Source organism: Gorilla gorilla, chromosome 7 (genome assembly GCF_029281585.2).
Source record: "Gorilla gorilla gorilla isolate KB3781 chromosome 7, NHGRI_mGorGor1-v2.1_pri, whole genome shotgun sequence".
NCBI classification, from domain to species: Eukaryota; Metazoa; Chordata; class Mammalia; order Primates; family Hominidae; genus Gorilla; species Gorilla gorilla.
In genome coordinates this window covers 92,768,451-92,787,792 of record NC_073231.2, presented here as the reverse complement: position 1 = coordinate 92,787,792, position 19,342 = coordinate 92,768,451, and the positions used below count along the sequence as shown (strand labels likewise).

At 33.2% G+C, this 19,342-nt stretch overlaps 1 protein-coding gene across 5 annotated transcripts in view; it reads right to left on the bottom strand.

Moving 5' to 3' along the window:
* CNBD1 (cyclic nucleotide binding domain containing 1) overlaps positions 1–19,342 on the bottom strand; it is a 623,001-nt gene that overhangs the window by 585,583 nt on the left and 18,076 nt on the right. For 4 of the 5 annotated variants that reach the window (XR_008668004.2, XM_055349242.2, XM_055349243.2 and 1 more), the window contains exon 2: positions 16,486–16,555. The exons of the other annotated variant lie outside the window; for it this stretch is intronic. Coding sequence is in view for 3 of the 4 variants with exons in the window: in XM_055349242.2 (XP_055205217.2) it covers positions 16,486–16,555 (70 nt within the window). In the remaining variant the exon portion in view is untranslated. The remainder of the gene's footprint in view (positions 1–16,485; positions 16,556–19,342) is intronic. 5 annotated transcript variants of the gene reach the window in all.

Here is a 19,342-nt window from a genome sequence, read left to right as displayed (position 1 = left end):
CATTAAATGTTAGGTAATGATATTTGTTTCTGGAAAATCCACCTCATTCAATTTTCAATTGACAACACCATGAAAAGTTGGCCAATTTTTAAAAAAATGCTAAACATTCATCTTGAGAGCTTATTTCAATAATTATAAAAAATTATCATACTTCAAATTGAACACTGACGAACATCTTAGCCAATAGTTGCCGCATGACAATGAACATCAAAATCCTCAAGAGAAGGCTTTTTTAAAAAGTCTTTTTCATTTTCATTGTAAATAATAACAACACATTCTAAAATATTTATAACAGCTTTTTCTTCTCTTGGATAATGTTCCTAAAACACCATATTGATGCTTTACACAAGACAAATTCTATAGACTTTAAAAATCTTATTTAATATAACATAATTGATTCAAACAACACAATATGATGTAATTTTCTATATTAGGCATTTTTATTCACTTTCTCACAGTGTATAGATACATTCACCAAGCGTCGAATCTTTTTAAAATCTGACCACTGATTTATTAGAGGCTTCCCAGGAAAAAAAAAAAAAATTCTGTTTGGAACTCACATTCTACAGTCATCTGTTTTACACATCTACCTGTTTTTCACTGGATACTTGTTATAGTCGAATCATTGTACTAAGATCTTTTACACTGTTTTGTATTATTGCACATTTATATAACCTGACAATATACTTTATTTGAGATACTTTATTGACCCTTCTGCACAAAAAGAAACTGCAACCTTAATAATTTGCCTAATTCATATAACTAAGAAGTGGAGGATATACGGTACAAATGAAAACTAAATTGACTCCAAAACCCATTATTTTAACCTCTGGGATATTCTGTCCCCCATTTAATAAAACACATTAGTTCTTGCTATGTGCCAGGCACTCTTCTAAGTAATGTATATGCATCTTACATAACTGTATTAACTAGATACTCCTATCCATTTTGTTCCTGAAAAGATACTGAGGTCCAAAGAAGTACAAAAGTGTAGACATATGCAGCCTATACTACAAAATTTGGAATCCTATTCCAATTTGTGCTCTGGATAGATCATCTTTGGAGTGGATAAAAAATTTATTTCCAAATACTAAGACTTTTACCCAAGTTAGCTGCCTCCTTCACCTAATTCTCAAGAATTTCCAAGATGTGGTGGGTAATGTACATGGATTCAGTGTCTATGATCTGGGTCTCCAAAAGTAGTGTGTCCAAGAAGTGAAATATGTGGAAGGTTGAAATGGAAGAGTCAAATGCTAGAGCTAGAGATGACATGATTTTTCAGACTGAGCCCCTAAATGGCCTGTAATGCTATAATTTATATTCTATGTCCCAAAAATGTAATGTGGAACATATTCCTACTTCTGAGTGTCTCGTTGAAACAACGACATATGTCTGTGTGTTCAGTAGAAAAGTATTATTGTCTAAAACCATGTGAAATCTGTAAATAAATGTATCTAAATATGGAATATAGAAGTAGCTGAGGGGAAACATAAAATAATTAGCATGCTAGGGACAAAGAAATGTTTAGCATTATGGTAGAGTTGGAGAGTAGATCATGGACCTAAATACCTATCTGACCCTTCAATTCTGTCCTGAAGATGTTTTTCGTGATTTACCAGGCTATGAGTAAATACTACCCATGGACAAAGAAGTTGCCACTTCATTGAAGCTTACCTGCAATAAACTCATCTATAAGAAAATAACTCCAACTTCCTCAAGCAGATGAAAGGGAAATACATTCAAAATATATAGGTTTACACAGCAGAACTCTAGAACACTTTCAGGATTCTCTATATACAGTGATTATAAAATTAAATGCTTATCGTATCCAAGCAAGTGTCATAAGGTGGGAACTGTGGTAAGCTGAAAAGAGCATGCCCACATGGAGGGACCTGTGACCTCACCCTTAAGACCATTTTTCTCATGTATTAAAAGAAGTTCGATGTATTCAGATCCTGTAGTTTTCTACAGAAGTCAGAGATCTGTACTCTCGTGTAAAAATGACTTATTTTTAAATGTTAATAACTGCTATGGATTGTATGGCTCCCCCCCAACTCCCAAAAAGGTATATATTAAAGCTCTAACACCCAATGTGACTATATTTGAAGATAAATGCAGTCTCTCTAACTACAAGGGAGGTTGGTAAATATAGTCTAGCTCTGTACCCAAAAGGTAGATAAAGTTTGGAGGAGCATACAGAAGACTTTAAGGTAGATATAAAATCACTGACTATATTAGATTTGGATGTATTATTATTTAGAAATGTATTTGTCATTTTATGGATAAGGAAATGATGCATATAAAGTTTAAATTACCTGCCTACGCTTATATAAAATAGAAAAATGAGTGAATACATTCCAATTGTCTTGCTCTAAGATTAAGGGTCTTCCATTTCTCATCATAGGCAAAATCTATTAGAGAAGGCAGGAAGTAACACGTCATACAGTCAGAGAATACTACCAAAGGCTTTAAGTGATCACCCTTCCCCTGGTCTAGGCTAGTCTACTCGATGTTCTCATGGCTGAGTTCTACCCAGTGGAATATGAAAGGGAAGGCAGAAGGATGCGCCAAAAAAGATCCTTCCACATAAGATTCTCAATGTCCTTTTCCCATCCAGCTTGATGCAGAGGACCAAGGTGGCCCTGGAAGCCACACAATAAAGACTGAAGAGCAAATGTTTGGTAGAGGCCTGAGTTCCTAAACTAAAAGAACAAACTGTCAATGAAAAGCACCCCTTTATAGCATTATGTGGGAAAGAAATAAAATTATATTGTGCAAAGCTACTGAGATTTAGTGTTTATCTATAGCAGCCCGAAATACCCTAATACAATATTTCTTCTGCATCTCATTCAGTTTTGCTCACAGGTCTGAAAACATAATAAGCTTTTAATAAGATACTTATTGATTAATTATATTTATGTGTTTGCCCGAGGCAATTCACATTTTTTATTTTAAGTTAACTAAGGCAAGTCATAAAAGTTGAATATATTCATTCACTTATAGATTGTTTCCTCCTGAATTTATCTTACAAATATCATAGCATCTACACATGTATTTGATGAAAATTAAAAGAAATATAAGTGATATCCTGATAAAGGAGGCAGGTACAATTTGGTATGAATTAAGCTGACTCTATATTTTATATATACAATACGCATATTGCATATATAAACACATTTTCATAATGTATGTCATCCTTTTATTACAATGAGTTGAAAAATAAACATTCCATAAAAATGTCAGTGTATTTAACATTAGGCCACTACAAAGTTTCATGCTATTCAGTCTCTTCTGTTCTTATTTAAAAATTTTTTGGAAATGTGAGTTTCTAGCCTTATTCATGGACAAAGCTCATTAGCCAATGATTTTATGCCTTCAAAATTATATTTTTTCAAAGAAGTTCCACATGCCATTGCAATTAAATATTAAGATTAATCTCAAACTTTTCATTTTCATAAAGTTCTGAAGGAAAATTTAAAGATCTGTTTGACAAAGTTAACTGCAAGATTGAATGTAAACCTCTTAGAGAGATATTGATCAGTCATAAAAGGTTTACTTCCCCTGAAATAATAACTTAAGTTCTCCCTACTTTGAGAATCAATATCTGATTTGCATATAAAACTGAAGTCCTGTAACCTTATATGAAGTATTTAAACCTTTCATTTTTTTTTTTATCTTTAGAAAAGGACTTCCTATCTTTAGGATTGTTATAGTAGCTAGAAATAATAAAAGTAAAACTTCAGGCCCACTGTTTATAGTATATTAGGCAAGTAAAAATGTTAATTGTTAATGTAAATCCAGGTACAGAATGTACAGCATTTAGATATCAGACAGTTTAAAAATTTTATTAAAATCACAGGGCTAGAAACCTCACTTTTAATGGAAAAAAGGACAAGAATGTGAGTCACGATCAAATCTTCCTGTAGCAATACATACAAATGCAGTGCCTGTCATGTTAAATGCTATTAAGACTAAAAAAATCTAGTTATGAGAAAGATTTCTTTATTAAAAACTACCTAGACACAGACTCAGGAAAAACTTTTATCATGAGAACAGAACTATTAAAAAGGAAATATCTGGCACTCATATTCCTGTAGTGTAGAACGTATCTTATACCTTAGAAGAACATACCTTATACCTTAGAACATACCTTACATGCACACATGCCAAAATGCAAAAAAAGAAAAAAAATCTTCAAGGTTTTTGCAGCATGGCAGTCTTGATTCTCTAAAGAGCCCTGTTGTTGCACATATCCTGCATAACAAATTTCTGGTGCATTGTTGGTCTTATGAAAGGTGACCTAGGTCTCAAAGGCCCACCACATTGCAAGAAAAGAGGGGGGAAAGTGAGTGGATACTTGAGATGTAAGCAATGGGCAGAGAGGAGGGGTAGGGTGTGCTGAAGGCAGTCACTGATACGAAGGAGCGTGGGTGGGAGGAATTGAGCCATGACCAAGGAACAAGGAGGGGAGCCCAGCCATCTTTGTGGAAGGACTCTTGAAGGAGAATGGAGTAGCTTAGCTTGATGGTGCACACTGACTCTAGGAAGAGATAGATATAAATTCTCTGCTGAAGAATTTTTCATAATTTAGGCCACATGTTACTACTACATGTTAATAAGCAAATCTTTCACAGAAAGATCACCTGGAAAGACAAGCTGCCATAAGTGCAAGCCAGCAGCAACAACATCAGATTTATATCCCTAAGCCTACAAATTACTCTATGTTAGATATAAAATATAAAAGTTATATATAAAATCTTTATGAAAATAAAGGAGGGAATCACAATGATGATTAATAACAAGAGAATATCAGGAATAGCCAGTCAAACTTGAAGAACTAAGTGAAAATTCTCAAATTGAAAATTACATATATTTTTAGTATCTTTAAATTTTATTTTTACTGTATATATTTAAGTGTACAACATGATGTTCTAGAATACACACAGATAATAAAAAGATTTCTATAGGGAAACAAATTAACATATCCATCATTTCATATAGTTACCCATTTTTTTTTGTGGCAAGAACAGCTATTAATCTACTCATTTAGCATGAATTCCAAATACAGTGCAATGATATTACCTATAATCCTCATATTGTATATTAGATCTCTTCACTTGTTCATCCTACATATATTCTACTTTGTATCCTCTGACCTACATCTCCCCATTTCCTCCCTTCACCCTTGCCCCTAGTAACCACTGTTCTCTATCTCTGTATTTGCGTTTTTTTTAAATTTCACATATAAGTGGGATGATGTAGTATTTTACTTTCTGTGTCTGGCTTATTTAACTTAACATAAGGGCCTCTGGGTTCATCTATGTTGTAGCAAATGGCAAGATCTCATTCTTCTTTAGGGCTGAATAGTATTCCATTGGGTATATAAACCACATTTTTTATTTCTATTTTTTTACTTTTATTTCAGGTTCAGGGGTACACGTGCAGGTTTGTTACACAGGTAAATTGCATTGCCTTTTTATTCTTCTAACGGTGTCTTTGACAGAGCAGAAGATTTAAATCTTAAGGAAGTTCAGCTTAATCATTTTATCTTTCATCAGTCATGCTTTTGGTGTATTACCTAAGAAGTCATCACCAAACCCAAAGTTACCTAGATTTTTTCTTTGTTATCTTATATGGTTTTATACTTTTGCATTTTAAATTTAGGTCTATGATCCATTTTGAGTTAATTTTGTGAATAATGTAAGGTCTCTGCCCAGACACATATTTTTTTGGATATGGATATCCAGTTGTTTCAGTATCATTTATTGAAAATCCAAACTTTCTCCATTGAATTGGCTTGCTCCTTTGTTAAAGATCAGTTGACATATTTGTGTGGGTCTATTCATGAGCTCTGTATTCTGTTTAATTGATCCGCTTGTCTATTTTGCTAATACCACATTGTCTTGATTGCTGTAGCTTTATAGTAAGTCTTGAATCTGAGTATTCATTTCTTTTTAAATTAGTAATTCAAAGAGTATACATGCAAGAGAAAAATCTCTTGTAAAATTGAAAACAATGTAAGTTACTTTGAATTTTATTTTGACCACTATTCTGACCATCACTTAACATTGAACTTTTTCACCACCCTCAGAGAAAACCCATGTTAAATCAGTGAATATTCTTTTAATCTTTTTTGTGTCTTTATATACATTTCAGTGAACCAGTAGATATTTACAGATTTATGTTTACATGTGTGGTCTTTGTATATAAAAGATATACCATATTGTAAAATCTATCTGCAACTTACTTTTTTCCCATCCACAACATGACTTAGAGACCTGCCCATATTTGAACAAACAGATATGTCATTCTTTTTAACTTCTTCATAATATTTCATGGTATTAATATGCCATACTTTATTTAACTATTCCCCTAATGATGAACACTAAAGTTGTTTCATTTTTTTCTATCTCAAAAAAAATGCTGCAGTGAACACCCTTGTAAATGCCTTCCTATTTATGTGTGGGTGCTTCTCTGGGGTAAAATACTAAGAGGTACTTTTAGGGCACTGGGCATGTAATAGTTAATTATAAACACATAATGCACTCTCTATCCATTCTGGAATACTAAGAGGTACTTTTAGGGTACTGGGCATGTAATAGTTAATTATAAACACATAATGCACTCTCTATCCGTTCTGGAATGTTGAGTCTGGGAATTAGCAAACTGCACTTCATAGGCTTCCTTGCCAACTGTCTTATCCTATTAGATTTTGCCAATAGAAGGCACAGGTAGTAGATCAGAAATCAGAAGAGGAAAAAAACATTATATTTTTGCTTTCTCTTTATCCTGTTTCTGGTGACATTTCTGGAATTGGCTGTATTCCTCTGCCTTCAGCCATTCTTGGGTAGACTCACTATCTGCATTCTTGGGTAGACCCACTATCTTTAGCCATTCTTGGGTAGACTCACTATCTGCTTTCTGGTCCCTTCTTAGCAGTTCTAGCCTATCTGGGTGGCTCCTCCTAGACAATCCCAGAGCCTCTTTTCATACTCCATACCACGTCTGCTCTTTCAAGCCCCCCGTCTTAGGGTAGTAGCCACTTTGCGCAGTTACTTATTTGTGTTAACTCACCCTCCTCTTCTGGATCTTTTAACTCTTTGGTAACTAGATTTCTGTATTAAACACCCATATGTTTCAAATATTGAGGTACTTTTTGTTTTTTCATTGCATCATGGCTGATTTGGTGAGTTTCAAGACCAGCTATATAATTTGCGGGGCCCAGTGCAAAATGAAAATGTGAGCACCTTGTTCAAAAATTACTAAGCATTTCAAGATGATGACAGTAGAGCGTGAGGCCCTTTGGAGCATAAGTCACATGCCCACGAAATTGGTTCTGGTGATTCTCCCTATACATCTGTCACTTTTCCAGCAGCAGATCTTTTCCCACATTCTCACCAAGACTTGAAGTTATCAAACTTTTACAGTAGTTGATATTTTATGGATGAAATTTGTGTCTTGTTTAATTTGTATTCCATGAATTTATTGGCCATTTTAATTTTCTTTTTGATGATTTTCTATTCATAGCAATTTCCCATTTTTCTATTGGGTTATTTGTAGCAATTATTTACATACTTTAGGTATCAATCTTCTTTTGTGATTAACATATGTTGCAGAATTTCTACAACTACTTCTCCCATTCTGTTGGCAAGAACACTCACTGTCTTATGGCCAAATCTAGCTGACAGGAAGCTGCAAAGAGTGGTCTTGAGTTTTTAATTTTAATAAGTATGATTTTTTAACTAATGAAGGAATTGAGTAAATTTACAGGATACAAAGTCAATAAAAAATTAGTAGTATTTTTATACACAAATAACAACACAAATGAAAAAGGAATCAAGAAAGCAATCCCCTTTATGATAGTATCAAAAAAACCCAATTTAGTAATAAATTAAACCAAGAAGGTGAAAGATCTGTACACTGAAAATTATAAAACAGTGATGAAATTTCAGATGACACAAATAAATAGAAAGATATCCACTGCCCCAAAGATATCCCTGGATCAGAAAAAATAATATTGTTAGAATGTTCATATTATCCAAACCAATATACAGATTCAATGCAATCTTTAACGAAGTACTATTGGTACTCTGTGAAGAATGCCATTGGTACTTCGTTAAAGATTGGGGGTATCACATGTACCCCCAAACATGTACAGTTATTATATACCAATTTAAAAACAATACATAAAAATAATTTTTAAAAAATAATTAAAATTAGAAATAGAATGCCTCCAACGTTGTTTTCCTTTCTCAGAATTGTTTTTACTATTTGGGGTCCTTTATGTTTCCTTATGAATTTTAAAATGGGAAAAGAATGAAATTGTTACCCTATCTTATGCCATACACAGAAATAAACTCAATAGTAGCCTATACTTGGGAAAAATATTTGTAAACCAAAATATATCTGATAAGGGATTAATATTTAAAATGTATAAAGAACTCATACAACTCAATAGAAAACCAAACAACACAATTAAAAAATGTGCAAAAGTCATGAATAAACATTTCTCCAAAGAAGACATAGAAATGACATAGAAATAGTAGAAACTATTTGCAAAACACATATTTGATAAATAGCTGGCATCCAAAATCTACAAAGAACTCTTAAAACTCAACAATAAGAAAACAAAGAAACCAATTTTAAAACAGACAGAGTCTGAACAGATCCTCATCCAAGAAGACATACAGGTGGAAATTAGCTTATGAAAAGATGATCAACATCATATGTCATTAGGGAATTACAAACTAAAGCAACAAGATACCACTACACATTTACTAGAATGCCTAATATTCAAAACACCAACAACACAAATGATGACGAGGTTATGGAGCAAAAGAAACTCACTCATTTTGGGTGGGAATACAAAATGGTACAGCCACGTTGGAACGGTTTGCTAGTTTCTTATAAAGCTAAGCATAAGCTTATCATATGATTCAGCAAGCATGCTCCTTGGTATTTTCCCAAAAACCCATGTTCACACAAAAACCTGCACATAAATGTTCATAGCAGCTTTATTTGTAATTGCTAAAACTTGAAAGCAACCAAGGTGTGCTTCAATAAGTGAATGGATAAAAACACTGTGGTATATCCATACAATAAATATTATTCAGCAATAAAAGGAATGAGCTATCAAGCCAAACACACACACACACACACACACACACACACACACACCATGCACACACACACACACACAGAAAAAAATTTAAATGCATATTGTTTAGTGAAGGAAGCTGCTGTGGTTTAAATGTGCCCCCCAAAATTCATGCTTTTGAAACTTAATCCCCAGTGCCACAGTGTTGTAAGGTGGGGCTTAATAAAGGTGATTGAGTCATGAGGGTATGACTTATGAATTAATGCCATTATCACATTAGCAGGTTAATTATCATGAGATTGATATAAAGCAAGTCTAGTCCTTGGTGTCTTTCTCTATCTTCTCTATCTTTCAAAAGCTTGCTTTCGCCTTCCACTCTTATACCATAAAATCACCCTTGCCAGATGCGAGTCTCATGCCCTTTGACTTCCCACCCTCCAGAAGTGTGAGAAATAAATTTATTTTCTTTATAAATTATCTAATCTCTGGTATTCTTTTATAGCAATAGAAAACAGACTAAGAAGGCAATCTGAAAATAATATATACAGTATTATTCCAACTATATGACATTCTAAAAAAGGCAAAATTATGGAAACAGAGGAAAAAAATCAGTGGTTGTCAGGGGTTGAGGATAGGGAGAAGGGAAGGAGAAGAGATGGAGCAGAAGATTTTTAGAGTAGTAAAATTATTCTGTAACATTGAACACATGTCATTACATGGAATGGTTGTTCCACGTCATTATATACTTGTCAAAAGCCCTGCAATGTTCAACACAAACAGTAATTCCTAATGTAAATGGGCTTTAGTTAATAGTAAATAACAACATCGGCTAAAAATTGCAACATATATACCATGCTTCTGCAAGATATTGATCATATGGGAAACTAGGAAGGAGGGGTCAAGGTATGTATGGAAATTATACTTTCTACTCAATTTTTTTGTAAAGCCAAAATTATTCAAAAATTAATCTATTAAAATATATGAATAAAATAGATTTAACTTGTAGTACATAATGTGGAATTAAGATGAGAAGAGATTTGAGAATGTAATTCCACTTATAAGTTTGGTAGTCCTGGATTCAGGTAATAAAAGCTAGAGTGGAGTAGTAGATTAAAAAATGAGTGATAAACAATAGAGATACAATGGAACAGCAGAATCTAATTATAACACATGGAGAAATAAAGAGAAAAGGTAACAAAACATGCCTGCAAGATTTACATACTTTAATTACTGGGTAAATGCAGGCATTCCACAAGTATTTTTTGAATGTCAGCTATGTATCATGCACTGAAATAAGCAATAAAAACTCTCAAGAGCACCAAACTAATAGGGTTGCTTTTTTTTCCAGGAGTTTACAGGCTAACTGTAGTGATATGAATAGAAATAGAGAAAGAAAGCAAGTTTTCAGGAAAGAATGAGTTTGTTTCTGAAATCAAGATCTAGGGAAATCTGAAGGTTAATGAAATCCTAGCGATTATCTATAGCAACTCCTCTAATTTGAGTAAGTTTAAGATAATATTATCTAGACCAGTATTCCTTAAGGGGAAGGGAGGATGGGAGAAGGAGGACTATTGACATTTTGGTTGGGACAGTGTGCAAGATTTTACTGCACATTACTAAAGGTTTAAAATCCCCGCTTCCTTCTAGTCATGGTAATAACTATAAATGTGTATACATTTCAAATGCTCCCTAGTGAAGGTACTGCCCTAGGTAGAAAATCCCGCCTAAACAATTGGCTATAAGAGTGTACACGTTAGGTAAAACATTATGAATAGGCATGCCTTGAATTATAAGCCTCCAACTTGTTAACAACCTATTGAATAAATGTAAGATCCCACCTATCTCTGCCCACATTTTCTGCCATCCCAAAAGACAGGGCTGTTCTGGATTGAGAGTGCCAGCTAGTGGTCATCAGAGGAAACCTCAAAATAAAAAATGGCTTCATTCCAGACAAAGCAATGTTTAATGGCTCGAAGCTCAGATCATTTCTTTTATGTGTACATAAACCATCTTTTTAAAGCTCTCCTCCCTTTCCTTTCTCTTCCAAACTTTATATCCATAAAAATAAAAGTCCCCTATCTCTTCATTTCTTTATTTCTTAAGACAAAAATACATGTCTAATTATGTCCGGAAAGCCAACAGAATTATCAAAACATTCTCATTAAGAAAAATAAAGGTTCTCACCAACATCCTGTGAGTGAAAAAAGAGAAGAAAAAGGAAAGTAAGATATTTTGAAACAAAAATTAATAACGAATATACTGTAAAGGGTTTTCCAGGAACCTCCTTAAAATCATCATAATTGTCTCTATCGAACTCTTAATACTTTTCTAATTAAATGTACTGAAACAATGAGAAACAACTACTCAATTTTTAATTTTTTCATTAATTACTATAAATCTTAAAATGTTATTTTCTTCTTTATTATAAAAGCATAACATTTCAGATATATTTTGAGCAAATGAGGGAAAATTGGGTACTCTATGACTTTGTCAGTTAGTTCTTTTGTTTTAAATAATGATGATTAACAATCATATTTAGGTTAAAGAGTTTCCACTAGATGATTGAGTTGACTTCCTGTTCTACAATTCTATGATTCTATCATATTGTGTCTTTGGAAAATTCTGAATGCTTGACAATTAATTTATAAATGGACTTTGGGCTAAAAGCTGTTCACAGGTGATAGTTTTTATAAGTATTCAACTGTTCATGGGTTATAGTTTTTATAAGTATTTGACCTTTGTTAATAATAAAAACCCTCAACAGAAGGAATGTACCTAAACACAATAAAGGCCATATATGATAAGCCTACAGTTAACACTATACTCAAAGGTGAAAGGTTGAAAATTTTTCATCTAAGATCAAGAACAATACAAGTATGCCCACTTTCACTACTTCTTTTCAACACAGTATTGAAAGTTTTAGCCAGAGCAATTAGGCAAAATAAAGAAAAAAAAATACAGCCCAATAGGGAAGGAAGCAGGGAAACTCTCTATTTGCAGACAATATGGATCTTATAAGTATAAAAGCCTAGAGACTCCACCAAAAGCTATTAGAATAAATAAATTCAGTAAAGTTGCAGGATATACAAAATCAACGTACAAAAATTAGTCATGCTTCTATATACAAACCACCCCAAAAAATCCTAGAAAAATAATTCTATTTACTATAGCAACAACAAAAATAGACTACTTGGGTGTGAACTTAACCAAAAAAGTTTAAAGATCTGTATACTGAAACACTAATGAAAGAAATTGAAAACACAAATAGAAGGATATCCATGTTCACTGCTTAGAAGAATTAATATTGTTAAAATGTCCATACTACCAAAAGTGATCTACAGATTCAAGGCAAACTGTATCACAATTCCAATGTCATCTTCACAAAAATAGAAAAAACAATTCGGAAATTTGCATGGAACTACTGAAGACCCCAAACAGCCAAAAGAGTCTCGAGCAAAAAGAGCAAAGCCAAAGGCATCTCACTCCCTGAATTCAAAATATATTATACAACTAGTATAATCAAAAGAGTATGATGCTGGTATAAAAACAGACATATTGATCAATGGAACAGGATAGAAAACCCAGAAATAAACCCACATAGTTATAATAAATTGATTTTTGACAAAATTGCCAAGAACACACAATGGAAAAAGGACAGTCTCTCTAATAAGCAGTGCTTTAAAAAACTGGATATCCACAGCAGAAGAATGAAATTAGACCCTTATCTCTCACCATATACAAAAATAAACTCAAAATGATTAAATACAAAAGATCTAAAACTTAAACATAGAACTGCTAGGATAAAACATAGGGGAAAAGCTCCATGACATTGGTCTAAGCAAAGATTTTTTGAGTATGACCTGAAAGCACAGGCAACAAAAGCAAAAACAATCAAATGAGATTACATCAAACTAAAAGCTTCTGCACAACCAAGGAAACAATCAACGAAGTGAAGAAACAACCTACAGAATGGGAGAAAATATTTGCAAACTATATATCAAATAAGGAATTAATATCCAAATATACAAGGAACTCAAACAACTCAGTAGCAAGGGAAAAAAAACAATTAAAAATGGACAGAGTTTTTGAACACCTACTTTACCAAAGAAGACATATGTATAGCCAATGTGTTCATGAAAAAAAAAATAACAAATGCTTGATAGCACTAATCAATGGGGAAATGAAAACTAAAGCCACAGTGAGATATTACCTCATATCTGTTAGAATGGCTGTTATCAAAAAGAAAGGTAAGTGCTGATGAGGACCTGAACTGAAAGGAACCCTCATACAGGTACACTGTTAGTGGGAATGTAAAATAGTACAGCCATTATGGAAAACAGTATGGAGTTTCCTCAGAAAGACTAAACATAAAATTAACATATGATGCAGGAATCTCACTTCTGGGTATGTATCCAAAGAAACTGAAATCAATATGTCGAAGAGATATCTGCATTCCCATGTTTATGGCAGCACTGTTCACAATAGCCAAAATGTGAAATCAACCTAAATGTCCATCAGTGAATAAACGGCTAAAAAAATGTGGTACTTATGCACAGTGGAATACTGTTCAGTCTTAAAAAGAAGAAAATTATTCTGCAACAACATGAATAACATCAAGGACATTATGCTAAGTAAGATAGAGCAGGCACCGAAAGACATATACCATATGATCTCACATAGAGGTGGAATCTGAAAACATGAAAGTCGTGGAAGCAGAGAGTAGAATGGTGGTTACTAGGAGCCAGGTTGCTGGGGAGGAATGTGGAGATGTTGACAAAGGGTATAAAGATTCAATTAAACAGGAGTAAAAAGATTTTAAGATCTATTGCACAACAGGGTGACTAAAGTTAATAATAATGTATTGTTTATATAATAGCCAGAAGAGCAAATTTCAAATGTCTTATCACAAAAAGTAAGAGAAGTGATGGATATGTTAATCATATTGATTTAATTATTCCACATTGTATACATATACAAAAACATATTTTATCACAAAAATGTATATAATTAAGACTTCCCGATTAAAATATTTAAAAATAATCCGCTCTCCAGACAATACTAAAAAAAACACTATAAATCCATATCTATCCTAACTTATTTATAATCAACACAGAAAACTCTTGTACATTTTTTTGAATCATCAGAAGATATTTATTTCTACTGAACATCAAAATAAAATCCAGTGCAAAACATTGAACTCTATGCCAAATGTCAAGGAGTAGGAAGCACTAAAATAAATAAAATAAATCTGCCTTCATGGAGCTTGTAGTCTACTAGGATGAAAAATTTGCACTCGAAAATTTAGAAATCCAAAGTGATATCATCCCCCCTTTGTTATTAATTTTTTATTTTATCTTCAATTAAAAATCCCAGGATAATATACCAACCTACTGCCTTTATTCTAACAGAAGAAACTTTTAGAATCAAAACTAATGCCCTTTGTGAGTTCTATGTACAAAAATTTAAAACCTTGAATCATTCAATTCTCAGCCTTTCTATTTTTATTATGGGGAAAAGTGTAATTTATTGATCACTTTTCATCTATAATACGTAAAGAACTAATAATATGGAGAAATACATTTTTCCTAAATTGCCTCTCAATTTGTTGACATCATTTGAATTCTGAAGTTTTTAAATAATTCCTGTGAATGTATTTCTGGTAAATTGTCTAAAGAAATGTCAAGGGAGAAAAAGGACCTGAACTTCCAAGCTTTTATTAATTTGCTGTAATTTTATCCTCATTCCAAATAAATATTTATCTTCATATCTGATTTTGTATTTGTAACTATATATTGTATTTCTAACAGAATGATGCAAAACCTATATACACATACCTTAAAACCTGTTCCCCCAGGCCCCTGGTGTGTACCAGTGCTCCAAAAGAACACATCCAACAATTTCAGGATTTGGGTTTCTAACAAAAGACATAGTAAACATAAGACTTACTAGAGGGAGTCAGGCAGTACAGCCAGATTGGACCTGAATGAAATAATTGTCTAACAAGAAGACACTGCCCAAGAGGAATGATTCAATCCAGGAAGAGGAAGGCTGATCACATTTATTTAGAGGGGATACTTTGAGAGAACTAGCTCTAGATGATTCAAGCTCTCTTATTATGACCCCCCAAAGAGAAAAAAAATCTAGAAGTATTTTGAAAAATGAAATGAGTCTGGGCCAGAAAGCAAAAGGAAAATGAAAGCAAAAAGGACATTCAAAGCCCTGATTAGCATCTCATGCATTAGAAAAGGGACCAACATATAAGATAGATTCAAAGCTTGGATGTTAAAATTTTTCAAGACACTTAAAATATTGGATGAGCTTTTCTGCATAACAACAATAATAAAAATAACTAACACTTCTGGAACCCTTACTATGTGCCAGACACTATTTACATATATTAGGCTCATTTAATCATCCTAGTAACCCTTTGAAGTGAGTACTGTTATCTCCATTTTACCAATGAAAAAACCAAGGCAGAGAAATGTAGTAAGCAGTCTAAAGTCACACAGAGGGTAAGTGGCTGAGACAGGATTCACATCAGGCAATAGGTCTCGGGAGTGTGTGGACTTCATTCTTTACTCCATGTCGAAAGGCACTGGGAGCAAGGAGGAGGCAGCAATGCACAGGGGAAAATGATCCCTCTTGACAGAAATCCAAGCAATATCAAAGTTGCATGCCTTCTTCTCTCTCTCTGAGACAGAAGAAATGAGAAAATAGACAACAATATAAAAATAATTTGAAATGGATTGCAAAGTACAAGGATGTGACTTGGAGATGTTTTAAAGTAGAGAGAGAAAACTCTGTAAACCTAAGGCCTTCCTCAACAGTCCCATGAAGGATGAGTGAAGGAAGGTAAGAGGGTGGATGGACACTGATGCATATGGAAGGAAATAACCAGTTTTATAATTCCAAAAACCCAACTTGGAGAAAGGAGTTGTCAAGGAAATAGATATCTTAAAATTAAATCTTCAAGTATTACACATCTTAGGAATCCTGAGCTTTGAACAGTGATATTTCCTAGTTCTCTGGTTCCAGTATATTTCAACGAGGCATTCCCTATTCACTGCTTAGGTACTTATTTCACTCAGTATGTGTGTTTTCAACCACTTAAGGCTTTTTACCCTTATGACTGCTTTTTAAGTACTACAAAGGGCCAGCTAGGAATGAGTTATGTTTGTTTCACACTAAATTGTTTCCTTAAGATGTGACATATATATTCTGCCCCTTCAATCTGAAGAAATAACACCCAGGTTTTCAACTGTTTTTATCTGTGTGATAAATCAGGTACCTCTGAGAGCCAGCAATGGTTTATTACTATACTTTATCCCTAAAACAAAAATACTCATATTCATTTGAATGACAGAAAAAGAAATGCATGAATAGCTTACCTGTGTTGTCCTCTAATGTGGCATAATGCATTCAACTGGCCATAATTAATGTGCTTAGACTTTTTCAAGTCTGAAAAAAAATCAATTAAAAATTTGAGTAATTTTCCATAATCTTATTAAGCAAGTGTGTAAATAGAGTTTAATTGCAAACATTCATCATAGTGAAAGAATACAGTGACTATGGAAGTGAGGTATTAACAGTCTTTGTTTAATACACAAGTAGAACTGCATAGGGTGATTAAAGTGAGGAAAGAATTTAATGTTTTTTATTGATGTCAAATCTGGTCTGGTATTTTTTTTTTATTTCCAGTAAATGCTGAAGTTTGTCTGTGTTCATATAATGTCACTTCTCTTAAAGCAAGCCATGCAGAATCCCTATCCAACACTGTTACAAGATGAACTGGTTCCAGAACTTCAGACATGACAATTCGAGTAAGAGTTTTCTTAATTTGGTCTCTCACTTTCACTCTTGCCCTTCGATTCAATCCTACTTATGTCGGCCTATTCAATCCTATGCAGGTCCCCATCTTTTGTTCCCCCTCTTCAGAGCACCTTCTAGTGTCTGGATTCAGTTTGCAATTCCTTCTAAAGATCAAATGTAAGCAAATCATAAAGGAGTCTTTAAGAGCAGAAAGATAGTAATCATAGCCAAAAAGCAAACTAATTGTCATTCTTCTTCAGTGCCAGAATGGGCGGACATCCTTCAAATTAGATGGAAAGGAAGATAGAGCATTGCATATTATAGCATCTTTACAGTGATAGGCTTCTGCTTACTGCAGAAGAATGAGTGCTATTAGAACTGTTGTAAAAAAAAATAATAAATACTCACTTAGGCATATTACTCCTTTCTTTAGTGAAAAGTTATTGAGAAAATCAGTGGTTTAATGTATTTCTCAAACGTTAAAAAGTGCATTCACTGACCACATTCTATTTTATGAAGAATTGGAATTTGACATCCAAATTTATCTGGTTTTACTTCTAGTTTTCTGAATCATTAAATTTGACTTGGTATAAAAATTTTGTGATCCTTTAGATTAATCACCAATAACAAATTGGTTATTAATCACCAATAACAAATACTGCTTTTCTAAATAAGAAATTGAAATAAGGGAAATTTAAGCAGACAACTGATTGTTGTCCATATCATATCATATATATCCATATCATATCATATAAATCATATCATAATAAACTTGGAAATACTGATTACATGATTTAGGCATTTTCTTACCCACATTGCTCAGGTAAGCCTTAAGAAACAAAAAAGTTACCAAATTGTGTGTTAGCATCATATGGAATAATTTATTTTAAATGAACCAAGCTGTCAGCTTACATATATCTAAACTACCTTTTAGTCTAGTAATATTTCTGATATATAAAATCTTAATCATAGATTTTTATATACATAGATTAGGAAGGAACTTCTATGAAGTATTCACTTAGCCTGTTTTTCTAATGGTGTTCAAGAAGAGTGTCAGTAATAGCTCTGATGAATGATATGGACAGGAAAGGGAGATGGTGCCACAAAGATTTGGAAAAAGGTCAAGGTTTAAGGAATTCTGACCAAAAAAGGGAGGCTTTAAAAAAGTAAATATTCTTTATTCTTCATTTAAAGCAGGTGACAAAAAAATAAGACTTATAGAACAGAGAAAATAAGATTAAGAATTGCTAGCAAAGAATAGAAGGATTAAACTACTACTTTGCTTTTTATCTAACATTAACATTGCCTGAGAAAAGCTATAGCAGTAGAGGTCAAGGCTTCATAGTAGGCTTGGAACAGCCAAGTAAACTCAAAAATAGAATGGGCTGGATAGCACTCACAGCCTAGTAGAAGAACACTTTAATTCATCAAAACATCTCTTTGCTGATCTTCAGTTCTGAGAGGTATTTGTTGCAAGGCTCTTTCTGTGGAGGGTGTTGAGCAACATAATGGATCTTGCCTTTGAAAGCAGTTTCATTAAAAAGAAAAAAAGCCAAAGGTTTCAACATGAAATTGTAACTTTGTAAAGACCAGATGTTGAGCTTTTCTTGTGATCAAATTTAATACAGGGATAAAGTTTAAAGAGGTTCAAAGAGTATAAAGTTTACATTTGTTTTCCAGTCTTGTTTTTCCTGATGAATTTGCCTTAGCCTGGCTTTTGACAGAAGCAGAAAAGACTTAACCCTATAACACGGTTAAAATCAAGGGTTTAGACTACAGTATATTTGAAAGAGGGCTGGAAAGGGGTTAGAAAATTAATCTTTAACTAGGAACCCATTGAGAAATTAAAAAACCGATTATCTTTATTGATATAAGGCCCACTGTACATTATTGGAATAGAACAACTAAACTCCAATGTTTTGTTTGAATGTTATATTGATGATCATTTATATGTGTTAATGATTATTTAAGGTAGATATATCTTCATATGTGTGCATATAGTAAATTAAGTATGCATGTGATGGAAGTTAGAAATGTTTTTTGTGTTAAATGTAACTAAACTATTTTTCCCCAACACGCTTTCCTTTAAGAGGTATATAAATACCCTTTGCAAAAAGCTAAGAGGAAGCAATAGAATAAGTGAAGGCTTAGAAATTCTGTAAATACATAGCCACAATTTACTCAGAGACCAGGCTTATCTGAGTGGCTAGGAGGCAAGAAAGAGATGGACAGCACAGCCCTAGAAAAAAATATCACAATGATCCTGCGGAAATGTCAGAGCAGAGTTAGCTGGAAAACACAGCGTAAAATGGCTTCAAAGTAGTTGGAGTACATACTCTAATAATTAATCCAATGATAAATGGAACCTTGCTTAATATGATTTTTAGAGCACAAAGAAGCAGTTCAGCAGCCATAGCAACAGAAATACTGGCAACA